Source organism: Oreochromis niloticus, linkage group LG17 (genome assembly GCF_001858045.2).
Source record: "Oreochromis niloticus isolate F11D_XX linkage group LG17, O_niloticus_UMD_NMBU, whole genome shotgun sequence".
In the NCBI taxonomy this organism is placed as follows: domain Eukaryota; kingdom Metazoa; phylum Chordata; class Actinopteri; order Cichliformes; family Cichlidae; genus Oreochromis; species Oreochromis niloticus.
In genome coordinates this window covers 1,142,649-1,169,844 of record NC_031981.2, presented here as the reverse complement: position 1 = coordinate 1,169,844, position 27,196 = coordinate 1,142,649, and the positions used below count along the sequence as shown (strand labels likewise).

Below are 27,196 nucleotides of genomic sequence, written 5' to 3'. Positions count from 1 at the left end.
ATCAGAGTGTTTATGTAATTGTCATGGTGACAAAATGGTCAGTGGTTCAATTCTCACAGAGGACCTGATTCTTGTCCAAGTGCTCCAGAGCAATAAACAGAACACTTAGCTACCCACTCGTTGCAGAGTGCGCTGGATGGGAACATTGGAAATGTCTAAAATGTGGACTCACCAGCTCTCTTCATCCGATGCTTTTAAGTTCACAATTTGATTTCACCTTTGGACCCGACGAGTGCCATAGGTACTTTTTTCCATCAGTTGATTCTTTGCTGAGAGCTTTCTCTTCCATCTCTTTTGAGTGCTTTGAGTTTTCCTGCATTGGTTTCACTGGATGAAAGTAACGATCAGCATTTCTGCAGGGGTTTTTTTTTTTTCTCCCTCTGTGCCTTTTTGTATCTTAAAATCTCACCTTAGTCTTGAGCACCTTTTTATACTTGTGTGTGGCCAGCAGCAGCTGTGCCTGTAATGGATCTTTGACGTATATACTCATGCAACGATAATACTGATTAGTAATAATTTTAAAGCTTGATAAGTTTATATGGGTTAATAAATTCAAAATAAATTTTTACATTTTTTCAGAGAAGAAAATGCATTAATTTGTAACCAATAAAAAGCGACTGTTAAATTAAATGGAGGGTTTCTGTAAAACGTGGATTCTAGAGGAAAAAGGATTAAAGATTTGAACAAAAACTAGGGACACTTTATTAACCACTATTGAATAAAAATTATAATTGTTCTGATAAAAACACAGTACTGTTGTTGCCGACATCATCGTCAGACAGCTGCCGCTCTCACCGCAGATACTCTCTTCCTGTTTGAAGTGGATTTGATTGTGACAGGATGGAGCTCGTTAAGTATCGGCATTGGAAATGCTTTAATCCATTTGTCTTATTACTGCAACGCTAAACTAATATCTGAAGAGTTTTTAAGATTTCTTTTAATACATTCTAATTTAATTTGGCATAATTTCCACTAATATTCCTCTTTTAGCTGTTCAGGCACACGAGGACAAACACCTTGACAGACAGCGGAGGACAAACCTGTGTTTTATTGTTGCCCTCCCTGCAGACCTCAGACACTGAAGCTCTGCCAGAAAACGACTGCCAGCTTCTTTAATTCTCTCTCAAGGCATTTTAGCTGAATGAAATACCATAAGCCAGTCAAACTACCCCCTTGGGCCCTCGGCATATTCCTACTCAGACCTGCAGACTTTCCCTTTGTGTCTTTGAGAGCCTTATATGGACAACAGGACTGGTTGTGTTGGGCAGTTTGGTAGCGAGAGGCAGCTCATCTCAAACCATCATTAATATGACACGTAGCTTTGCTCCTCTTGTTTTTCACAATACTTTTGTAACCAAATTGTAACTGTGTACCTTTTTTATGTTACACAATTAATAATAATGAGTAAATATTAAGCTAAGTTGTGACAGATTGCCTGCGCAGACGTTTTGCCAGCTCTGATTTTCGCTTGTCTCTGATGGTTGAGGAACCACAAAAAGCTCAGATATAATCAAACTGGTTTGCCAGTATTTGCGTTTGAAGTATGAGCCTCGAGCACTGGGAATGGCACAGGACATGTTAACCTTCATCACCCCGGTACTCCCTGGATAAACTGTGGATCAGATTGTCATGTCTCTGTCTTGGTGTTATACAGCCTCTAACATAACACATGGAAAGGTGCGAACTATAAATGCAGGGGAAAAAATCACACTACTCAATGTGAAACAAGTGTCTATCTTCTTTCATGGACCCACTAAGTGTTTGACCCACTATGCCACCTCTATCATCCCCTGGGGGTCTTATGTCCCCACATAAGAGTTTCAGCTATCCTACAGTGAAAATGACAACACATAGAAAATGTCAGATACCTGGGGGATGCACCGACCTCTCAGTGATGCAGTGTGAGAGGTAGAGAGAGGTGCGTCTCATCAGAGGGGCATCACCTACCAAATCCAACTGTTGTTTCTATACTAGAAACATTCCAGGCAAAGTGCCACATGACACAAGGTGCTGATGCAGTTCATCAGCTTGTGGAGGAAGTACAGCCAGCCATCTATCGCACATGGTGATATGTTTACCCAGAATGCAGTTTGGTGGTTTTCACCCCTGCAAATAAAACGTCTAACATCTACATCGATGTTTTTGTCCCCTCACAGTACTCTGTGCCATTACTTGTTACAGTGTTGCTCCCATGACACGTTTCTAATAAAGCTGAAACATGTTTATCTGCCCTGAAAACTCCATTTCTGTTTTTCAGGCTTATCTTGTAGATTCATGGGGCTTCAAAAAGGATGAAGAAGTAGTATTTAGACATACAGGCCTTTAAAGTGTACAAGGGTAACTCGAGGATTTTTCATTGTATGAATTGTATTGTTTGTTGTTTTTCTTTCATGAAACCGACAAATTTCCCTAATGTTTATGTCTCGTTATTTATAGGTACAAAAGAAATTACAAGGTTTGTTTGTTGCAGAGTGCCCCCTGCTGGACCCTCGTATGATGGTTGAAGGGTGTTTCTGCCGTCTGTTATGTTTTTCTTATTTTCCATTATAATTTTTATTTATTGGATGATGAATGAAAATGATTTAACTGGCAAATGGCTAATATCTCTGCAAGTTTAATTTGCATGGCGTGATAAATCTAAAGTGTTTATCCAGGATAACTCAGGTGCTTGTGATCACAGATAGTCTTTGAATGACCTTACTGATTAAATGTTGTATTTCATAGTTTCGTATTACTACTGCAGTGTCTAAAATTCCATAAAAAGAATAAAAAACTGCCATTACAATTTATTATTACACATTTTGTTATATATATTTACCCCAACAAATAGAGAAATAAAAGTCCTCTCATAGTTCGGGAGCAGGAACCAGATTTTTTAAAAATCTAATTGTTCAACCAAAAAGCTGTTACATGGGTCAAGTTCCAGTTGCTGTTATATTAAGCCAGCTAATGAGAGCACAGACATTGTTAAACATTTAACAAGCAAAAGCTATTTTATTCATTTATTTTTTAAATAAACAACTTTTTTTTTTTTTTGAAGTATTTCTTTATTCATAAAGAAAAAACATTAAAAAGACGTTGATGAAAAGTCCTAATTAAGCTAAAATGAAACGGAGCTGCAGTTACAGCTGTGCCAGTTTAACTGTGAGGAAAATGAAATTTAGCGTGTGCGTGCGCGCGCCATGCTCGGCTTATTGAAATGCAGAACCAGCCGCACCATTAAAATGCCACGGCAGCGATACAGACACAGATGAATCTGCAATCTGCCAGGCAGGCCAGCTGTTGCCCCTCCACCACCACCCACTGTCCACCCTCCAGGGAAGCCTCGAGAAACTTCCTCACCAGCAAGCAAGCACAAAGGCCTCGAGGGGAGCTGGGTTTTAATTACTGGGCTGTGTCCTCTGAATATCATATCTCACTGCATCACACGGAGGGAAAAAGAGGCAAAAAAGTAATGAGGAGTGTTTGTGAAGCCAGGTACGTCCGCAGAGAGGCAGAGTCATTATTGCTTCCTGATGTCTGACTGTGTTGTGACGAAGGACCAGTAATATGGTCTGTCTTTGCCTCGCTAACATGTACAATTAGCATCTGTCTTTGGAAGCTTTCGGATACAAAATCTCGGATTAATCAGGCATTTTGGGAGTTTCTTAAAAAATTCATTTCATTCCCTTTGTTGGGTAACATTTTGAGTTTTCCTCAAACCATAAGGAAGCTCAGTGGAAACAAATGGAAACCATCCTACATTCACATCTAAAGAAAAAATGTTTGCTGAGCATCATGCTCTTTTCTGACCAGGCTTCCTGCAACCAAGAAATGCTCCTATCTTCCTTAATTAAAACAATATTTCTCATTTCATTAATACTAAAGAAGCTTTGCATGATTCAGAGTTAATCCTGCTTATTTCATACTGAGTGTGTTTGATAGCTTTAGCTTCACCCTCTCTTTGCCTTCTCTTTGTAAACAGCAGGTGGGTGGGGCTGCTGTGAGGTGACATCACAGAGACCCGAGAGCAGAAAAAAGCACAGAGCCCAAGCTGAAGCCCAACCTTGTGGTTCATATGGATTCTCTTAGAAGTACAGTTTACTGCACGTGTGTTTACAGCAACAGCAACATCTTCTGCCCTGTTTTCAGTGCCGCGCCTTCATTGAAGAAGCTAATATTCTGCCTGTCAGTCATTCAGATTGTCTCCCTGTTTGAGTCATTTCCTCTTCCCTTTATATCTGTACTTTAGATTCTCCACATTCTCCTTCTGTCTGGGTTTATGCTGTTAGTTTTCTCACCGTGTCTTATTCAGCTGCATAGTTTTCATTTAAAGATGTAAGTTAATAACAAATGAAATGGTGCCTCACAGTAAAACAGACATTTCTTTCAACCAGTCTTGAGGCTCTGACTTCATATGGACCGTAGTCTGATTGGTTCCAGGGTGCAGCTCTGCAACAGCCGTGCTCTTTAACACACCATCTTGCTGCTTCGTGCAGCAGCTGTTCCCTAATATGGTGCCGAATGCGCCGCTCTCGACTCTGACAGGGCAGCTCTTTCCTTTGTTGTCTCCTCGTCCCTGTTGGAGACGTTGCTGTCAAAGTCCATCAGATTTCTTTCAACCGATCCTCCACCGTGGCTGGTAGAGCGTTAGGATGAGGCCTTCTAACTGAGAACAGGATCGATTACTCGACAGCGTGCAGAGATGCTAACACAGACTGTGTTTCTGTCTTTAGAGTCACGGGTGTGTTTGGCTTTAAGAGCCACAGTGAAACCAGCAGGAAGAGCATTTGATTCTATATTGAGGAGTAAATGTATTACTGTTTAACTTTCACCATGATTGTACTTTGCAAGATTTCTGAGAGACATTGATAAAAAAGCATTTCATGTTCTGAATGTGCCGGGTTAATGTTGTCTCTAAACCACAGGTGAGACCTGGTCGCCTCGTTTTTCAGCTCTTACACCTCTCAGTGACTCAGCTGTTGTCCAACGTAACTGTTTTAGTTTGGCGTTTATGCCTGCGGACAGAAATAATAGAGTTTATATAGTATTCAGTGCTGGAGTGCCAGGTTAGTGGTACAATCCTCTGCTTTTACCTACAGTCGCCGTGTCTGGCTCACTAGCACACTGGGAACTTTAGTTTCTTATAAAAATGTTCTCTGATCTTCATCAGTTTGAGTGACAACAAGACCAACACAAGCGCACTAAACTAACCGTTCTAGTTTATTTTGCCTTTGAACACACCAAGTAATCTATCCCAGTCCAGGATGAGGAGAGAAAAGAAAGAAAACCTCCGAGTTCTCCTGAACCTTCTCAGTTTGGTTTCCCCCAGGCTCTGGATACCCTGCAGTTGTTTAAGGAACAGTCTGCTACATTTTCTCAAGAAGATTGCACAACCTTAAGCACTCAAATCTAACATGAGAACGGCATTTTGTTTTGACGTAGCCAAATCAGACTCGTAGCTTTTTCATCAGACATTCCCAGAATTACTGATGAGCAGAAAGGAACGTCGTTCTAGTCCTCGTCTCAAAAGCAGCTAAATGAAATGTGTGACCGAGGTTGTTACTAAAGTCAACAAGCCTGCACTGAAGTATGAAGGCTTTTGGTTTTGGATTGTTCTTTTGGAGTCTTGAATGAAGGTCGGACTGGATTTTATGAGAAACTTTCATGTTTTATTATTAGTTATGCAAGGAAATCGTGTTACAGTAGCTGACTTTCACGCGTTGTAGTATAAATGTGCACACACACCTCACATCTACCTTTGAGTTTGTAGTTTTATGCTGCACGTATGTAAATGATTTATGTCAACCTCGCTGATTGAGCCGATATTGATATGGTGCACCACCTTGAAATGAATAAATCTCCTTTAATGATTTTGCACCAAATAGACATACATGTATATGTGTGTATTTAAGGTATATAAAATACATTAAAAGGCAGAGTAGTAGGGTATAGAATTACATTTCTGACTTGCAGCCATCTTGTAGTTTTATTGTGTAAATGTGGAGGAATATTTACATTTGAATCTTTCTGTAATTATTCTCTGCACACATTTTCAGTTCACAGGCAGCAAACAGCCTTCATAGCTGCTTCCAGCGCCATCTCTGATTGGCCAGGCTGTCACTTTAGGACTTAGTGGGCTCTGAGTGTTCAGCTGTCTAAACCCAGCATATTTCGCTTCTGCCTCATCGGTTTAACAAAGCGTGGCTGCCTCTGAGTCGAGGGGTTCACCAGCCAGCACCCGTGGGCTCCTTCCACACCCGGGAGTTGCATAACACTGTCAGAAAAGGAGGGTTACTTGAGAGCTCGCTGCTCTCTAGAATGGTATAATAAGGATGGAGCTGCTTCTGAGATTCTGCATTTACATTTCTACATGTAGAGCATTTAACTGCCACTTTTATCCAAAGAGCCTGACAGTGTGAGAGCAGGTAGGTGGTTCATTATTTCGCTCAAGGACATTTTGACAGGATTTTGTGCTGTTGATGGACAGACTGACTCATGCTTCTGAAGCGAACTGTTGAAGTACTGACCTTGTAATTTTTATAGCCTTACTTCACTTTGTTCTAACATGCCTCATGTTCAGAAATGATCCGAGGCTCCTCGGTGATGGCAGAAAACCCCACAAAGCCGATTGGTCTGTTCGTGGGGTCAAGTCGTTCGTTGTTGAGCGACTAATGGAGTCGCTGGCTTCTGCGCCGATGCCTTCCATAAGTTTGTTCAAACTGTTGGGAAACAATAATGTAGGTATAGATCTAACTCAGTGGCAGAGTACTGTCCATTTTCTTGCATTGTAATATCAAATAAGCCGTGTTGACACGATCTGCAGCCCTGAGCGTTGCTAAACCAGAGCTGCCTGTGAGACTGCTAATTGGGCATTAATTGACCTTTAAGAAATCTGTGTGATGTCAGATTGTGCAGGTGCAGTTACAGCATGCAGTGGTGCTCTGTACTCGGGTTGCACACTCATCCAAACCACAGAGTTTACTGTAGTTGGTGCAGCTGCAGCAGACTTCTGCAGGGTACTGCATGAGAAAAGGCAACTCTGGGCAGTGTCTTGACTGATTGCTCTAACATCTGCCCAGACGCCTGTATACTGTGTTTTAGTACCATTAAGACACTTGTTTGCAATTATACATGTATAAATTTCAATGCAAGGATACAGACAGCATTCAGTCTTTAATTTAATAGACTCTCACATTGCTTCCCAACATGTATCACATTATAAGTAAGTAGGCATCTCTCTTATAAGTCAGTAGATCCAGAGCACACCTTTCTGCCTGATACGGTGAAATCTTCCTGTGGAGCAGCATGACGGCATCTGTCAAGGTCACGACCCAGTATGCCTAAAGGTCCCCCGGCTTCATTCTTCCCCTCTGACGAGACGCGAGGGGAAGCCGAGACCAGGGAAGCTAACCTGTCAACCACACTTAAGACAAAGTCAACTCGGTTACCCGGCTCCTGAATAAATGGTTTTCAACCATGGCAGGTGTTTGCTTATGTTACCTTCGAGTGTAATATGAATGAAGGCCCAGCTCCCATGGCTGTAATTAACATTTAAAACATCCCCCATTAAGCAGCTGCCCTTTTACTACTTTGCTCCCTAATGTCATAGAAGTAGTTTAGTATCAGTCATTAAAGTCTGCTCGTTTTTTTCATATATCTTCATGTATTTGTTTTTTTAACTACTACCTACCATCCTTTTTGCTCCAGTGATGTTTTAACAGATACTATACAAGGAGTTAAATGATTAGAAATATGTGCGAAAAAGTGAAATAATCAGTTCATTTAATGCTGATAACCACGTTGTTACCTGGGCAAGAAGACGAGGACTTCATTCAAAACGACCACATTGCTTTTTGATTTATAACACATGGGTTCATTAGACTGATAAACCTGGTTCTGCTGGAGGTTTCTTCCTGTTAAAAGCGAGTTTTTCCTTCCCACTGTTGCCAAAGTGCTTGCTCATAGGGGGTCATATGATTGTTGGGTTGTCTCTGTATGTGTTATTGTGCTATCTACTGTACAATATAAAGCGCCTTGAGGCGACTGTTGTTGTGATTTGGTGCTGTGTAAATAAAATTGAATTGAGCTGATCTAATAGAAATATTCCCAGCTCAGTGTGTTATTCAGCACCTTTAATCAAGTAAATGTCCTTGTGCAGTTCTTACTTTGACTTTCTTTTGTTCTCTTTCTTTGCTTTTACTACTTTTTCATTAGCTGAGGGAAATTTTCACTGTTATTGTATCTGAGTTGTTTCAGTGTCCACCTCTTTAGATGCAGGGAGATGCCTACAGAAGCACTCTGATGTAAAAATACGTATTTATTAGTTTTTGGTTGCAATAAGGTCATAGAACCAAAATTATGAAGGAAAGCTATTGTCAGAAGTGGATACTCGAGGCTTAAAGGCCACGTTTATGTTACCGTTAATCCAAAGCAGTGACCGTCTTTACTGGATGGAATGAAAACCCATTTAAAGTGCTTACAATTAAATTTGTGTATTAAACAATGATTTGAACAGACTTCTTCATATGTCACCGTTGAGCATGAATGTGTGTTTCTCACAGAGGAAAGCCTCCAGAGTTTGTGAGCTGCTTCCATCAGTCAGCTTTGTGTGGGTAATGAAACGCTGGTGGACGTAGACAGATGTGGAGGTTGAGTGCAGGTTTGGACATATCAGCAGTTTTTATTTTTAGCCGTGCGTGTTAAGTAGGTAACCTGTTGGAGAGGTCTGAGTAATGGACTGTCTGCCCAACGAGCCCCCAGGCTACGATTACAGGAGCCTGTTGTTCTTCTCCGTGTACTCGTATCGCTCCCTTCTCTTTAAACCTCTTTCTCGACTTGTCTCATCTGTCTCTGCTTGTTTATCCATCTTGATCTGTCCACGTACCGTTCTGCAGTTCTTTCTGCTTCTCCTGTTCTTCTCTCATTAGTCTTTTCTCTTTTTGGTCTTGTTTTCTTCCTTTAGTCAGTTAGCTTTAAACCCACCAAGGGGCACAAAAACGAGGCATTGCATGGACAGGGTAGTGTTGGATCAGGACAGTTTTGGGAGCTAGTCATGTGACGTCTGTTTGTTTGTTTTTGTTTTGCGTTGTGTCAGAAGGCGAGTCTGTTTGGTGGGTGTTGTTTGCTGCTCTGATGTCTGCACTGCCCCCCCCAATGATTACGCCTATATTACTGTATTTCTGTTTTCAACAGGCTTTATTGATAAACTGACCATTTCAGGCTCACTGGCTCTCTCCTGTGGAGCAGCTTGTGCAAACTAACATCTCCAATCGCCTTCCTTTTTGGGTTACTGGAGGATTACCTGCGGCTAAGAATAGCTTTGACTTTTCTTCAGATGGTGCTCCCACCTCGGTCTTATCACAGCCGCAGATCCTTCGTCCTACTGTTGCCCCTGTCTGGTAGCAAACAATCACTAACAGCCTTCTGGATCCCCCTCATTGTCTTTTCTGTTCCTTCTCCTGTGGCAGCTGTAAAAAGATATTCGAGCTAAAGGCGCTTTGGATTGTGGCGATTGCGGTAGCGATGCTGTGCGCGCTGCGTCTGTCCGCTGCTTCTGTCCGCGCTACACTCGTTGATAACGTCCAGCTCTCTGTTGACCTCTGATGACCCCGAGGTGCCAAAGTGTGCTGGGCTCTCTCCCATGTGGGGAAACACTTTGGGATTTTCCCCATTAAGCATAAAGCATGCCAGTGAAATACATAACAGGTATATAATCACAGAGTCACCCTGCTTATTGTTAAGACTCTAGTTTCCTGGAAGGTTTGATAACCATTAATGTTTATGCTACTGTGAGGAATGAGCGGCCTTTCCTCATTGGCTGAGCTACTCGATCCCATTACAACTTTGCATTTCATAGAAAAGTAAACTGGCACATAAACATGTGGACGGTCAGTATTAGAGAAAAGGTTTGTCTTGTCTTTTTGCATAGTAACACCGTACTGCTGAAATAGCTTTGCACAGTTGCTCTCTGCACTGAAAATGACAGAAGATGACTCAAATATTTAGGTGGCCATGTGGAGGTGGAGAGGGATAGAAAAGCAAGGAAATGAGGTAGAAAAGAAGACAAAAGAGATCATAGAAAGCAGGAGGAAATAGAGAAAGCAATAGAAGCGAGGTTACAGTGTGAGATGAAGTGGAAAGTACAATATGGAAATAGAAAATGGGAGAAGATAAGCTTGAAAAGGGAACAAAGGAGGAAAGAATTCAAGGAGAGGAAGAAATTGGAGAGAAGAGGAAGAAAGGATATAAACAAGAAGGAAGGACATTAAGCCGCTTAGAGGACGTCCTGCCTTTTTTCTTTTTTTGGTGTTTTTTGAGTAATGAGGCTGTTAATTAGCAGAGGCATGCATGGTTTATTAAATCAAAGTGTTTACAACTTTCACTGTCAAGCAGATTCCTGCTGGTCCCTGATGATGCTGCAGTGGTAATTACAGTGTCATAAATGGGTTTATTAATCCTGATGGAGTAACTACGAAAGTATTCCATTAATAATTACCCTATAATTATTTTAAAGGTTGTTTTTTAACAAACTAAGTTGATGTCTAGTCTTTCTGTGACTGTACTTAAACTGGAGAAGGTTGTAATATTGGGAGACTTAAACCTTCATATTGACGACGCTTCCTGTAACACTGCTGCTGAGCTCATCACCATCACGGAGTCTTTTAACTTTAAGCAGCATGTTTCTGGCCCCACTCATACAAAGGGCCACACACTGGATCTTGTTTTCTCCCTGGGTTTAAATATGCATGATGTATGTGTGGTGGATGTCCATGTGAGTGACCATAGCTGCATATTCTTTCATTTGTCATTTTACGTGGATCCTTCACCTCCTAAATTGATGATCCAAAGGCGGATTATAAACCAGGATGCTGCTGGAAGGTTCTCTGCCATGTTTGACCCTCGCATGGCTCAAAATGATATGGATTCACTTATTTTGTCTTTTAACAATCAATGTAAATCTATTTTAGATACGGTGGCACCTCTGAAACTAACTGCTGTCCATTCTTCAAATTTCTGTCCTTGGATAAATGAAAATATTCGAAATTTTAGGAGATATTGTCGCAAATTAGAACGTTTATGGAAGGCTTCCAAGCTTGAGGTCCATAGGGTACATCTCAAGGAATCAATTTTCTCACTTAATGACATGATAAAAAATGCCACAACTGAATATTTTGCTAATCTAATAGCTTCAAAAAAGCAAAATCCCAGAGTATTGTTTGATACAATTAAGAACATTGTCTCTCCTGATGTTCCTCATGTACCAGTCTACACTAAATCTGATTGTAATGACTTTTTAAACTATTTTGTTAATAAGGTCGCTGCCGTCAGGTCTAATATTTCTCCATCATCCTCCCAGTATCACACTGACACCTTGCTTACCTCTGATACCTGGTCCTCTTTTACTCCTGTTACCTTACAGGACATCAGTGCTCTGCTTGGTCAGATGAAACTGACTTCAAGCCACCTTGATGTACTTCCTCCATCATTTTTCATTAGTGTGTTTGACTCTATTGGCCCCTGTGTTCTTAATACTTCTCTTTATACTGGCTCATTTCCCAGCTATTTTAAACAAGCTATTGTTGAACCAATATTAAAGAAATCAAATTTGGACCCATCTCTTCCAAGGAGTTACAGGCCAATATCAAAATTACCATTGGTGTCAAAGATCTTGGAAAAAACAGTTGCAGAACAACTTAACAACTTTTTGGAGAAGAACAATGTTCTGGACATTTTCCAGTCTGGTTTCCGCAAATTGCACTCCACTGAAACCGCTTTGCTTAAAGTATCTAGTGACATTTTGATGGCAGCAGACTCTGGAGAGTACACCGTTCTGGTTCTGTTGGATCTCAGCTCTGCTTTTGATACTGTTGATCACAGCATCATGATGAATAGGCTGAAGGATTTGTTCGGGATTACTGGTGTTGTTTTGAAATGGTTTATGTCGTATCTGTCTGAGAGATCCTTTACTGTCTGTATCAATCATGTGTTGTCTGAAACGTCAGTTCTGCCTTCTGGGGCACCTCAAGGATCTGTTTTAGGTCCTATTCTCTTTTTGCTGTATATCCTCCCTCTAGGCCAAATTATCAAACGTTACAGTAATATTTCTTATCATCTCTATGCTGATGACATTCAGTTATACTGTTCTTTCAAAGCTTCTGAGTTTTATAAATTGTCTTGTTTAAATAATTGTCTGTCAGAAATCAAACAATGGTTAAATGACAATTTCCTCCAGTTAAATGCAGATAAAACAGAAACCTTGATTACTGCACCTGATCACATGCTCTCAGAAATTCAGCAGCATATCAGTTTTTTAGACCCTTCATTTCAGTCGAGTCTCAGAAACTTAGGTGTTATATTTGACAGTTCAATGTCTCTTGAGAAACACTCTAAACAACTTGTCCGGAACTGTTTTTATCATTTAAGAAACATTTCTAAACTCAGACTGCTGGTGTCAAAGGCAGAACTTGAGATGATGATTCATGCTTTTATCTCTTCTCGTTTGGATTATTGTAACGGTCTTTTTACGTGTCTCAACAAATCAGCTCTGGATCGCCTTCAGTCTGTACAGAATGCAGCGGCAAGACTTTTAACTGGTACAAACAAGAGGTCTCACATTATTCCAGTTTTGGCTTCTCTTCATTGGTTGCCAGTAAATTTTAGGGTTCATTTTAAAATTTTAGTTGTAACTTTTAGAGCTCTGCACGGTGAAGCTCCCCAGTTATATCTCTGACCTGTTGAAACCTCATGCTTCATCCCGAGCACTTAGGTCTTCAGGTCAGAGGCTACTGGTGGTCCCACGTACTCGGTTTAAAACACGTGGGGATCGGGCTTTTCAGGCACCGAGGCTGTGGGACTCCCTGCCGCTGTCTTTACGCTCTCTAGACTCTACTGACTCCTTTAAAAAGCAGCTGAAGACATTTTTATACAAACGGGCTTTTAATTCATTTTAACTTGTATGTCTGATCTTATTGTGAAGCACTTTGTGATTTTTATCTGTGAAATGTGCTATATAAATAAATTTTACTTACTTATTTCAAGAAGATAGAAATCCATCTGCACAGAGAAGGAATGCAGCATAAAAACACCGACAAGTTTCATCACGCTGTTATTAATTTAGCCATGAAATGTGGGTAAATTAATGTGTTAACATAATTGGTTTAGGCTACACCAGGTCGAGATAACAAACCTTCACAACTTTGCAGACGTTCCTAAAGAGCAGCATCGTTTTAAAAAATTTTTCATTTCTTTTGCCGTTTAAAGCTGTTAGTTCCATATCAGACGCACAGAGTGGCACACCCCCTCCTCCACAGAGCTCATTAAAGCGTTACGCTCGGCTGTGCCAACAGCTTCCATCAAACGTGTTGGTGTGTGCTTCATGTATGTTTGGGCATTTTCACTCATTTAATAGAAGCCTGTTGTAGGATTCGAGCAGACAGTTACGATTAGCTCATTGATGACTTTAATTTAGTGTTGTAGTTATAAATTCACTGTAATGTGGTGCGTAACTGTGTTTCTAGTGATTTTCCAACGTTAGCCAACTCATTCTTTGTAGTGAATGACTTAAAGTCTGGCATGACTTTATTCTCTACATTTTAAATTGCAAAACAGAACAAACATTAAAAAACCATTTGCAGCTCAACAGCTGTACGAAGGTTTGACGGCCCCGGGCGACTCGAAGGCAGGAAGAAAATCTTTATATAAATAACTGTTTTTTTATTGTAAACTATTATAGATGGATGAAGTCTGATATTAGGCCCCTGGCCAGTGTTAAACCAAAGCCTTTGCATTTACATAGTAATGCATCATAAATGTTATGATGACACTGCAAAACTCTGTTTTCTTTGTTTCGTTTAGTGTTTTATCACCAGCTTCATGTGTAAGTTAGTCTGTAGGCACTACAGTACATCTGTTATGCTTGTTGTATCAGCAGCCATCATAAAAACCATTCTAACCAGTATAGAGAGCTGTGTAAATCAGCTCGCTTTGTAGAAGACTGCTTTTCCTCTTTGAGGTGCTTGAACTTAAAATCTTAACTATTGTCACAAAAGGATAAAACTTTGAGTTTTTCCTTTATTTTTCTTTCTGTTTGTGTCTGTGATGCACACAAACGCACATCAAGGCCGACCAGGCTCAGCGCTGGTTTATCTTCAGCTTACAGTGAGTTGTTGGAGAACACTCTGCTTCCAGTCCTCCCTCGGTTGTGTTTGCACTGTGTGTGTGTGTGTGTGTGTGTGTGTGAGAGGGGGAAGTGACATAGCACGTTGTCTGTGTGTGTATGCTTGTTTGTGAGTGAGAAGCGCATTGCAAAATAAGCAGCCGTGCTCGGTGTGTGTGCACTGCAGTGCTGTGGATTAGACTGTGCAGACGAAGCGACTGGAGCCTGGGGAGGGCTGTTGCAGGAGAAACGAGGGAAGACTAATACACAAACACAGTGACGTGTTGGTTTGTTTCGTACCTGTGAACTGATACTGTCAGTTCTGACTTGAGCACAGTACGTTGCCTCCTTTTCCACTGCATCCACTTCTTTTCCATTTCCAAAGGGAGAAAAGATGAAAATGTCCTGAACTCCTGCATGGTGACCAAGTAAAATTCCCCCTTTCCACTGTACTGTACCACAAATGTGGTATAAGTTTTTCTGGGGGTATAAACACTTGACTTGGCGCACGTGTAAAGAGCATTTATTTCATATGTTGCAGGACTCTGCACAGGAAAGTGTCATCACCCGTGACATCCACCGCACTTTTCCTGCACACGACTACTTCAAAGACTCTGATGGAGACGGACAGGACTCGCTGTACAAGATCTGCAAGGTAAGCCTGACATGTGACAGTAAGAAGATCCAGATATTATTATTATTATGATGATGATGGTGGTGGTGGTGGTGGTGGTGGTGGTGGTGGTGGTGATGATGATGATGATGATGATGATGATGATGATGATGATGATGATGATGATGATGATGATGATGATGATGATGATGATGATGATGATGAAATAAGCTCTTGCTTTCAGTAGTGTGGTACTTTGCCTTCTTTATGGCAGAATTGTTTTAAGCTCTAAGCTAAGAGTTAATTCTTGTATGTGTGGTAAAACTAACCTGTTCCTGGAAGGCCAGCCAACATTTTTAATAATCTTTTTGGTCTGGCATGGCTTAGTAGGAATTAGCTTGGCATTTCAATCTGGCTCCACAGTATATGATTGACAGTGCACACTGAGGCATCGACACCAACCCTTCCTACACGTGACCTACTGGACATACGCACCACTCTGTGGACAGTCATTGATCTTTTCTTCCAATTTCAAAAGTGGAAAAACACGGTGGCTGTTATGTAGGTGGGAGATTTCTTCATATTGCCAACCAAAAATGATTTTTGAGTATCAAATTCGAGGCGATAAGTAAGCCGTATAATTGCAAAAATACTTGAGACTTATTAAGACAACGAGACGAAACATTGCGACCTTTGTTCGACGTAATCGGAGATAAACCGCAGAGTTGAAAGGATGTTGGGGCATGCCCTACATGCATGTGTTTTCATACAGATAAGATACAACAATATAATGTTAATTCCAAAAGTAATACAGTAAAATCTTACCTCCATCCATGCATACACGTAAAATATTTAACAGGGAATAGTCACAAAATGACACCCCTGTAATTCGGCTTTGCCTTCTCTGAGTTAGAATGATAGAGTCCCCAGTGGACTTGGGTCCTGGGGTAATTATCTGTGAAATAACACGGTGCAGACAAAAGCCAAGGTCGTGGAAATCCAGTCTTAATCTCTGACTGTCCTCCTCTTAGCCTGATTCCAGCTGTGCGCTGGAATCAGGCTAAGAGATGATGTTTATGCATAGATGTATTTACCCAACTTTACTTGGGTCCATAGTTTGTTGTACAAAGACGCAGTTTTTGTAGTTTTGCCTCTGTACACCACCACAGGGGACTTTAGACCTGCTCCCATGTTACATCATGACAAATGAAGCAGATATAATGTCTGAAGTTGATTCAAAGTGTTGAATTAGGTTCTTATAGCTTCTTAGTGGACTTTCAAATGAGACCCAAAGATTGATTTTCATGGTTATCAAGAACAGTTTGGAGGAGGTGGGCACATTAAGTCTGTAATCAGGAGGAGTGTTCGTTCATCTAAAGCAGGGGTGTCCAACTCCAGGCCCCGAGGGCCGGTGTCCTGCAGGTTTTAGATCTCACCCTGGGTCAACACACCTGAATCACATGATGAGTTCATTACCAGGCCTCTGGAGAACTTCAGGACATTTAAATCAGCTGTGTTGGATCAAGGACACATCTAAAACCTGCAGGACACCGGGCCTCGAGGCCTGGAGTTGGACACCCCTCATCTAAACTAGAGATGGACCGATCCGATATTACGTATCGGTATCGGTCCGATACTGACCTAAATTACTGGATCGGATATTGGCCAGAAATAAAAAATGTAATCCGATCCATTAAATATCAAAAAAACACCTCACAAAACTTGCGACACGGCGTAACTCGGCTCATAACCGTAGCACGTCGGAGCAGTATGCCTCATGTGATAGAGCGGCTGTGTGTATTTGCAGCCTCGCTACCAAACCAGCGTTTCATCTCTGAGGAAGTTATCCCAGAGAGAAGTAAAGCAAGTGTGTAAGTTCATCTCTGAATGTTTGTAAAGCGTTCCCACGTTAAGCTTAGCAACCGATATATGGAGCGACTGCCTCTCTCTCTCTCTCCCTCTCCTGCTGCTACTTCAATCATGAAACTGATCAATGATCAGCTGATCGGCTTTTCTGTTGCGACTCCCGTCTCTCTTGTTTGCACCAGAAAGAGGAAACCAGCGGCTGAACAACAGCAGCACGTTTAAGCTTGATAAGCTGTTGTTAGAATGTATTTAATATTACTTTCTACACCAGGATCCTTTTCTACGTAGCTGACGGCTGGTAACTGTGCAGGGGCGGATCTAGCAAAGTTTAGCCAGGGGGGCCGATAGGGCATGAACAGGGAAAAGGGGGCACAAAGACATACTTTTCTTTCTTATTCTCATTTAAAATGTCTCGCTTTTAATAAATAATTATCTGAATCTTACACCCAAAGTTTTAATCTGATGTAAAATGTATAGAAGTCCATTACTGTATATAGTAACTGTTAAGTCTAATATACCCTAGTAAGCTATAGTACTTTATCCTTTGGGAAGGTACCATCTGTGCAGTCTGCAATTCTGTTGAAGAAAGATGTTGAATCTATTTAATTATTCTTGAAAAATAATTTATTTCTGTGCATTTTTTTTCACACTGCATCAAATTAAAGTTGATTACATCGATTAAGCATCATGAGGTGGAGGGTGGGGGGTGGTTCCCTATTTTTTTTGCTGGGAGTTTGCAACCCTATTAGTTAGGTTGCTTAATATTTCTGCTAAGTACTCTTTAAAATACCAGAATAGGGAGGATGGAGCAGGTTTAAGTTTATTAGATTGATCAGTGTTGCTGAACTATGAAATATTTTGGGTGCAGTGTATTTTTTACACACAGGTATAACAGAATAGCTTTAGTGTTGTTGTTTATTTAAACTGGAGTATGAACTTATACAAAATGCAGCAAGATATTAAAAAAACAGTTTTATTGATTAAAAAACACTATATCAGATTCATATCAGTATCGGCAGATATCCAAATTTATGATATCGGTATCGGACATAAAAAAGTGGTATCATGCCATCTCTAATATAAACACAGAGTGTATAGAACTTTGTGCAAACTGTCAGTTAGAAGTTAGACTTGACTCTAAACCTCTTAAAACAGCCTGCCTAATTGAAAATTGTCTGTAATTTCCAAATGATTAATGGAAAATTTAGATTTTAACAACCTGGTGTGGTAGTGTCCAAAAAATTGGGATCTAACTATATATAACCAACAGACAAACACAAAAATATTGTGAAATGTAAAGTTCTAAAGAGATGACAGATGACGCTAATGTAAGATGCAACTGAATGATGTGGAAGAAAAATTTAAGGACAAGTCTCAGAAATGCTGATCATGCAAAATATCTGACGTTCTTCATGAAACACTGTTACACAGTTACACTTCTCCTGAAGGGCTGTGCTGCAATAAAGTGGAATCTGAGGTATTTCAGAATTCTGTGTGTTAACATAAAGATTTTGTCCATCATAAAATTTCTTGGATTGGGTAAATATGAAATGAGTTTAGTTATTTCTGACCACAGAGGAAAATAAGACAGCTTATCTGAAGCGTATACAGTAAATAACGATGTGGATAAGGCCTTGTGCTGTACCCACATTGGTATGTTTTGCCTTTAAAATCAAAGCTAGGTTTAGAGTGATGAAGAAGAACTTCTGCTCCGTGTGTTTTTCTGGCACTGCAGAAGTAGAGTATGGTTGGTCAGCGCTTTGGGAGAACCTGTCAGGAAGGTTTAACATCCAGTCTGGACCCAACTAGGTCAGTGGCGAGCTAGCCTTCATTTGTATGCAAATCCATGTAGATTTGCTGCTGATAAGGTTGGTTGGATCTTCGGGCATGAGCGGGTTACAGGCACAGAGGATCCAGCACAAAGTTTCTCTTCCTCTTTCTATCCTACTCAGTAATAAGCCTAACCTTTAATCTCCAGGGAAGGACGACTTCTCTCCCTTAGTTATCGTCAGTTTCACTCAGTTTCATTCAGTTAGACTGAAGCTATGATATAAAACGCCCAACATTTACCGTGTTACGCTGAGCGTGCCCTCTGGAGAAGTTCGAGGTTAACGAGCTAGTGCTGGGATTCAAAACTGGCAACTTTCAGATGGCTGGATACAGGAATAAAGGGAATATTTTCTGTTTCCATGGAAATGGGACTTTAACCAAGAGAGGGGAAAGTTAACATGGTAACATGTAACCATGGCTCATCAGCCAGATTAATGCTGTGTGTCCCAGTAATTACTGAACGTTTGTGTGCATGTTTTTCAGGATATTAGTTTTTGTTCGGGTGACCGATGCTTCTTACCTGAAATGAAAAAAACAATTTAAACTCATTGGAGCTTCAGATTGTTCGCCAGCAGTGAGGCAACCACACACACATTATGACTTTTATACTATGATTATTAACACATTTCCACCATTATATACTTTACACGTAAGAATAGAAAAATCTGCTCGTTAGATATTAGGATTCGAGCATACTTTGTAGACGGCAATAATGCACCCCTCTGATCCTATTATCTGCTCAGGCTAACAAATTTAGATTTCACCCACCAGGACCTCCCCCATCCATCTGTCAGCGTGCACTTCTCCCAGCCGAGTAGGGGACGTGTGAATGCCACACTCCATCAAGCATGTCAGCTTGTAGATTACGCTCCAGACAGCTCCACAAGACTTCTCCATTACCTCCACATCAAACCCCAAATTAGCTGAACCGATCAGCAGTGGAGCTCTGGACGTCCACGCTCATTTTTCAGGCGTGGAAACGGGGCGACAGTCTTTGAAACACACTGTTTGACTGCTCTTGTCGTCGGTGTCCATCCAGCGAGTGAGCATCCTGCCAAAATATCGGTGGAAGATATTGAACGGTTACAGACTTGGTCCTTTTGAGTGATTATAAAAAAACAAGTTTAAAGAGTATTTCATGGACTTGTAGTTCCCCTCGCGCTTCACCAGCCGCGCAGCTGCTTGATAAAGGGGAGCTAACGCAGTTCTGGGGCTGCTGGCCTCTCAAACATTGAGCTTTCATGTCAGTTAAGCACACTTGCTTATAAGCGAATAGTGCAAGGTGATTGATATTAAAATAGACTTGGTGCCCCTCTTACTGCAGGTGTTGGAATCACACCTGTGGTTAGTACCAGTCTTCCCGTACACGTGTAGGCAAACCAGAATGTAAGCTGTCCAATCGTTTTTTCCTCTCGAGTGTAATTGTTTTAAGTCATTTCTTGTTTACACGGTGAAAAGGCTGTCTGTTGGCTCATTAGCATGATTGGTGGGGTGTGTCAGCTACCAACCGTTTTGAGACATTGCCTCTCCCGAATGGTCATCTGAAGGTTATTCTCCTAGATCAGTCACTTTAATGACTGAACTAGCCAGCTCTCATATCTACAGTAAGATATATAATGCATTTTGTGAAAGAAACACTGAAGAATTTCTTCAGATTTGGCACAAACACTCACTCAAACTCAAAAATGAACAGATTAGAGTTCCTGGAAACCATACAACAGTGACTGTAGACGGTGAGTTGTCTCTCTTTCTGTGGGTTTTGTTTCTCAGCTATGAAATGAGTTTGAGCACTTTAGCTCATTTCCAGTTTTTGGACAAAACCATCTGGTTCAGGCTTAATACAATATGACCTTAAATTTGCAGAGCCAGTTTGAAATGACAGTTTTATGCAATCCAGACTTTTATATACTCTGCCCTCGTTGTTTGAGAACAGGCAGGATTCTCATTCGCTCTTAAGTTATTGGTAAATGAAAGAGATTCTAGTGTTTTAAAGCAGCTCTTGCATTTTGGATGTTTACTATTAAATTTGGGGGGTTTAGCTCAGCAAAACTTAAATGCTGAGAGAAACTGTCTCTCAGGACGTGTCTCGTATACATGCTGATGTTCTGAGGCTAACTGGAAGATCAGCAAGGCACTAAGCTTTCAAGATGAAATGGTGTGTGATTATTTCTTAAGTATTTTCACTAAAAGCAAATGTTACCAGTCCATATAGTCACAAGAAACACACTTTTCAGGACCACTCGGTTATACTTCAGTGTCGTCCTGTAGCTCTGCTTATGTATTTTAACCTACACTTGTGAGTTAGGTACAACTTGCCCCCTTTTGTCTTTTATTATTTGTGGCATAGATTCAAAAAGGTGCTGGAAACATGATATGATAGCCTCACGAAGTAGTATGCAGATTTCTCAGCTGCAAATCCATCAGATGATTGGTTCATTGTGGTCATGTGGGAATGGACGTGGGCAGCAACAATTCTCTGATGTCCTGTGGTGTTTAAATGATGTTCAGTTAATACCAAGAAAATACACCCCACACCATTACACCATCACCAGCCTGAACCGTTGATACAAATCAGGATGGATCCAGTCTTTCATGTTTTTTACTCTAAATTGTGACACTATCATCTGAATGTTGCGGCAGAAGTTGACTCTTCAGACGAGTCAGCATTTTTCCAATTTTCTGTTGTCCAGTTTGTGGGTTCCATTGCTGTGAGCTTGCAAAGTTTGGTAATAGATAGCAGTTGTCAGCAGATATTATTAGGTTTGCCTGATTTACCTGGATGATAAAAGGAAACATGGATTTTTGTTTTTAAGCCTGAATATAAATAAAGCCTTAACCATCCAGTAATGTCACAGAAACCCTCATAGCGGCGTCCAATCATGCAAAGATGATATACTCTTATCAGTTTCCAGTGTGCCTGATTAAAACCTGGGTGGGTCCAAAATAAATCAGCTTTTATTAAAAAAACCAAACTATAGTTGTACTGTTAATGCCTTATTACTGCAGCTGATCATCACGTTACGCAGCAGTTTGGCCCCAAACCACACTCTCACATCAAAGGTTAATGGCACTGTGCTACTGTTAAATGTGGCCTCAACAATGCAGATTTTTAGGCTCTAATAAGGGTTTTGCTCTACCAGCTAATGTGTTTTCACAGGTAAATATTACATTTTTTTCTTTTAGATGCAAGAAAACATCCGTGGTAGATGTTAAAGCTCCAGAAAGAGCTACACAAAGTCAGAACAGTGAAGTTGCATCACACTCTGAAAACACTGAATCTGAATGCTGAAAGGTGATGTAGCACCAGACTGACGCTGGTGGCTCAGAACAATGTAAGCTGCTCCATAACACACTGGAGTTATTCAGCTGTGGCTGATGAACTTGTTTTATGGCTAATGCAAGCAGCAGGCTGCAACACAGTACAAGAAATGATCTTAATAAAGGTTTTAACACTACGCTGTGGCATTTTGCATTTTAAGCAAACTGATTCAGATACTCATGCTGCTGATGGAGGAACCTAATGGAACTGGTTTCTGTCTTTTGTCATTTGCTGTTTTCCTGCAGGCCTACTCGGTCTACGATGAGGAAATTGGTTACTGCCAGGGTCAGTCGTTCCTCGCTGCTGTTCTCCTCTTACATGTAAGTAAACTCATCCCATCAGCTGTTCACTGTACAGCAGATGATCCAACACACCAGTTAGCACTGTTTGCTAAACACATGCTTGTGCTCAAACTCGTTGTGCATTTGCAAAAGAATTTGCCTTCAGTGTTTCTCCCGGGCTTTCAGAATAAAAGCTTTCTGTCGCTGCTTAAATGTAACCTTGATTCTCCTACACTATCTGCAGATGGCACTCAAACAAATGATCAAGGTTAACACGAGCAGCGTGCTCCTGCACCTAGACTTCACTGTCTCTACAAACAGTTTCCTGGCTTGTACAAAGTATAATAAAGCAGCAGGGTAATATAACACACTGAATGAGATGATGTGGATGAAGAGAAGGAGTGAGAGAATCGATTCCTTTCACACACACATTCAAGGTCACAAATCCATGTTTATAGTACCTGTATGCTGTGTGTAAAGTGACTTTGCACAAATATCACCTCAAATTTGATTTGAGCAAGTTTTTAAAGGACACATGAAGGAGAGACAGTGGAGTTGACACATGGGGTAAGAGAGCTGTGGAAGTTTGGTTAAAGTCCAAATGGCAAGGGCAGCAGAGGTTAAAGAGGAGTGAGATGTTGTGGGAGAGAGGAGTAGGGATGAGGTCGGAGAGATGTGCCCAAGAGCTGCACGTTTGTTGAAGGGATGTGAAGGTGAGGAGCTGGCTGCAGAAGGAGGACACAAGGAAAAAGTTATAGAGGAGGAGAAGGCTGTAAAGATAAAGGGGACAGCAGCAGTCTAAGAAAGAGGGGTTATACAGGAGGAGGAGGAGGCGTGTAATAGAGGAAGGAGGGAGAGGTTATAGAGGAAATGTCAGGAATATTAATAGAGGCTCGGGTTTACCTGCAGGAGCCCATTCAGTCCCAAACACATACTGTCACTCTGATTAAATATCACCTCACAGTCTGTGAGAGCGTGCACGTGAAGGAGAGGAGAAATAAAGCCGTGTACACACTGAGAGACGAGCACAGCATTAAGCATTCTCTCCTGCTCCTCGTCTTCATCCATCCACATGCACACACAGACCATAAAATGCTCACACATAAAACTTGTATTAGTCGCATCTTCCACAGCTGCACTGTTTCCCTCCACTGTTAGGTGACGGCCATGTTTGAGTCTTCTTGAGGGAGCTGCTCTGACCTTTTGTGTCAGCAGGAACACATTTTGGATATTTAGCTGTTGTCATTTTTCCAAAGTGTTGCTGATTGAGGTTTTCCACATGCTTTCAGATGCCCGAGGAGCAGGCCTTTTGTGTTTTGGTAAAAATCATGTATGAATATGGCCTGAGAGCTCTCTACAAGAACAACTTTGAAGATCTTCACTGCAAGTTCTACCAATTGGAGAGGCTGATGCAGGTTAGTCGTGCAACCTTTTACATTTTTAAATCAATCAATGGGACCCTGACAGGAAGGATGGTCTGCATCACACTGCTTTCTGTTTGTAGGTTTAGTTTTGTCTGTCATGTTGCTGTTGTGAATGACTCGGTCCCTCATTCTGGGCTACTTTTTATTTGGAGTTTGATAAGCTTCACTTTGGACCGTAGTCGGTGAAATGAGTGAATATGAATTGGGTTAAGCTTCAGATTAAAGCATATATCAGTCTTCTAAATCTATTTGACTGTGTTTGGGAGTGTTTTAAAAGCTGTTTTTGGAAAGTGGATTCACTTTGGGAGTCATAGTTAGCTTGGACGTCATTGTTCTTACACAGGACCCAGGCCTACCTTCATTTTTTACAAATCAAGGACAGTTTGCTGATGATTACGAGCGCTGTTAGAGCTGCGAGTCACCTAGCATACGGGAATAGCTCTTTCCACTTAGTTGCCTTTGTTGTCTTTGGTCATTTGCAACACATTTTTTGATCTCACCACTTGGTTGCAGAAATTTAAATGATTGCGCCTCAGAATTACAGCTCGACATTAAAATTGATCCCATCTGTCTGCTTCATGACTTAAATGGCATGAAGTTCACTTTGTATACAGACCAGTCTCCAGGACCATTCATTTACACTAGATTTGATTTTCCAGCATTGGTACTTTCTTCATAATGGAGCTGTTTAATAATCACTGATTAAATGCATAAACCAGTGCACTAAACAGAAAAAGACTTTGCATTTAACTCGGGGTAAGTTTGAGTTTACTCGTACTGAAGAGGACGTTGCCAGTTATTGCATCATATTTGGACTGTAACATGTTGCCTCGTTGACGCCTGTCTTTCATTAAAACATTGAAAAAAATCTATATTTCAGAGTTGAGTATAGATTTGCAGCCTGTATAGGCTTTCTCACCGTTGAGGATAATGAGTGCTGATGTCCCATCCCACTCGGGTATTACAACCCAAATCCACTGAGTTGATCTTGGCGCCTAAATCCGTCCTGCCTCTGCTAGCAGTCGCCTGTCAGCATGGAGACAGTTAGTGCAATCACATTAGCTCAGTGCAATGATACCATCTGATAATTTAGAGTACCGTACTCTCCGCACTATATGTACATTCTGTAGTATTCATTCCACCTCATTTCATTTCTGTATTTTATGTATATAAGTTTAGATTAGTTATTTATAGTTGGTTTACACAGCTTTGTGTATGTATGTGTAATGTATATATAGACAGGTGTGTGCGTGTGTGTGTGTGTGTGTGTGTGTGTGTGTGTGTGTGTGTGTGATTTACATTGCTGTGCTTGAGAGCCACCATCTACCAGAACCAAATTCCTTGTATGTGTCTGCACCATTGACTGTAGAAAACACACGATTCTGATTCTCTGGTGCACTTAAAATCCTTTAATTTTCTCAAAAATCAACAGTGCGCCTTATGTATGAATTCTGGTTGTGCTTACTGACCTCAAATCGATTTTATGTGGTACACGGCGCTCAAAAATCTGTCAAAAATGTTTTAGTACGACTTTGCTAAGCTACGAAGCCGCACCGCTTGATGGATTGTTGGAGCATTACGGCTACTGTAGTCAGGAGCCTCGCGGAGTAATCTGGGTCCTAAACTCCGTCTGCTTCCGGTCCCAAAGTCAAACAAACACTGCGGCATCACTGAGAGTTAAAAACTGTTTCATCTTTAATAAAATGATCAGCGTTGCTGCTTTACCAGGTGTAACAATTAAGTTTAACATCCAGGCATCCATGAAAACAGGATTGATTACATTTAACGGAGTTAGAAGTTAGCAGGAAGTTAGCTCGCTAGCTTCCACCTAAACATGATATAGCATGTTCTGACTGAGAGATTCCTGAAACATTCAAACGTACAGCTCTGCTATCACTTCCAACATAAATGAAGACAGAAAACTAAACAGCAGTGACGTTTGTAGGGTTACTGAAGTTGGGCTAGCTGGTATATAATCAGTGTTGGTCAAGTTACTTGAAAAAAGTAATCAGTTACTAATTACTGATTACTTCCCCCAAAAAGTAATCCCGTTACTTTACTGATTACTTATTTTCAAAAGTAATTAATTACTTAGTTACTTTTTAAAAACACAATTTACAACCTGAATAGGTAATAAAGCGATAGATCTTTCAGCCCAATTCTACTTTTTCTGCATAATCCATCATACAAAATGTAATCAAATGGAAACGTCTCTTTTTAAAACTTGTTTTATTAGTTTTAATCTTTTAACTTTATGCATCAAGCAAAAATTTAATTATATGCAACATTCTCTGACTGGAAGAAATTTGTTTAACATTTAAACCTATTTTCTGCACATTCCAGCACATAAAATAAAATATGTTTTTGTGTTTACACTCACTCTTTCAAATAGATGAAAGTGAAACACAGCAGAAAATAAATAAAATCAAAGACTAGCGGTCCTGTTGCTCTATTTTCACCTGTAAAGTAGGACGGGAGTAGGTGGAGGTTTAGCCTGGTGCAGGTGTGCCGCAGCGGTCAGTGGAAGAATCCGCGAGTTTCTCTGTGAATTTCCCATTACAGTCGTAGCGCACTCGGTGCTTGCTTGGAAGTTTAGGGGTTTTTTTCGCTGTAAAAAGTTTTCTTCCCACGCACAACGGACACTAATGTTTTTGTCACTTTTTATGGAATCAAACTCAAAATAAGGTCAGTACTTCCACACTTTAAACGCTGCATGCTACACTCTGTCGCGCACTCGATATATTATGATCTGCAGACAGCTGTTGTCACGAACGTCGCACTCGCTTACGTCACTGTCATGAGACGTTCTCGCAAAAAATCACGGTTTTAGTAACACAGTAACGCAGCGTTCCTACGTGAAAGTAACGGTAATCTAATTACCGTTTTTGCAATAGTAATCCCTTACATTACTCGTTACTTTAAAAAAGTAATCAGATTACAGTAACGCGTTACTGCCCATCTCTGTATATAATGATGTGCTACGTGATCGCTAGCGACACAGCTATGTTAGCATAGCATAAACACAGTGAAGCTGGAGGATGAACGCTAACTTTTTTCCACTCGATAAAAGTTAACGTGAGGGTTCCCGATGGTTAGGGACAAATGCAATCGCATGGCAGGATGCTGTAAACGGACCAAACTTCAGTCAGGAGAACAACTGAGATAATCCATCCACAATACGAGGTTAGTCATTAATATACTGCAACAACATGGGAATAGAGCAGCTGCAGGAGAATTCAACATTAATGAATCAATGATACGGAAGTGGAGGAAGCAAGAAGAATGAGTTGAGTAAAGTTTGACTTATCTGACTGTTTTGTTTAATGCGCCTTATGGTCCGCAAAATACGGTATGATGTCAGATATAAGTGTTGTCCAATGAACTCTGTGGTTCACTGTACGTGCTCGAACACTCAAAGCTAAAAGTAACTGGAACAAGGGTTGTAAAAACACTAAGAACACAAATAGAATACATTTATTTTAGTGCCTTTAGATTTTTAACTGTATGATTGTATTTTTTCTGTACAACATTAAAAACATGTCTAATGTCAAACCAATCTCCTGGTCTGTTTGGCAGCTGTGATATAATACTGTATTATGTTATGTGTCTTTTTAAAATGTATTTATTTCTTTAGTTTTTTCTTAGTTGTGGGTCTCTCGGGAGAGATTATCATCTCAGTGAGACAGCATGATTTAATAAAGCATGAGCAAAAATGAAATAATGTAA

General features: G+C 40.7%; 1 protein-coding gene across 3 annotated transcripts in view; it reads left to right on the top strand.

Annotated features, from left to right (window-relative positions):
* The window catches only part of rabgap1l (RAB GTPase activating protein 1-like), a 96,180-nt gene that overhangs the window by 40,293 nt on the left and 28,691 nt on the right, over nt 1–27,196 (top strand). For all 3 annotated transcript variants that reach the window (XM_019346801.2, XM_019346800.2, XM_019346802.2), the window contains 3 exons: nt 14,679–14,792; nt 22,011–22,085; nt 23,336–23,461. In XM_019346801.2, the coding sequence (XP_019202346.1) occupies nt 14,679–14,792; nt 22,011–22,085; nt 23,336–23,461 (315 nt within the window). The remainder of the gene's footprint in view (nt 1–14,678; nt 14,793–22,010; nt 22,086–23,335; nt 23,462–27,196) is intronic.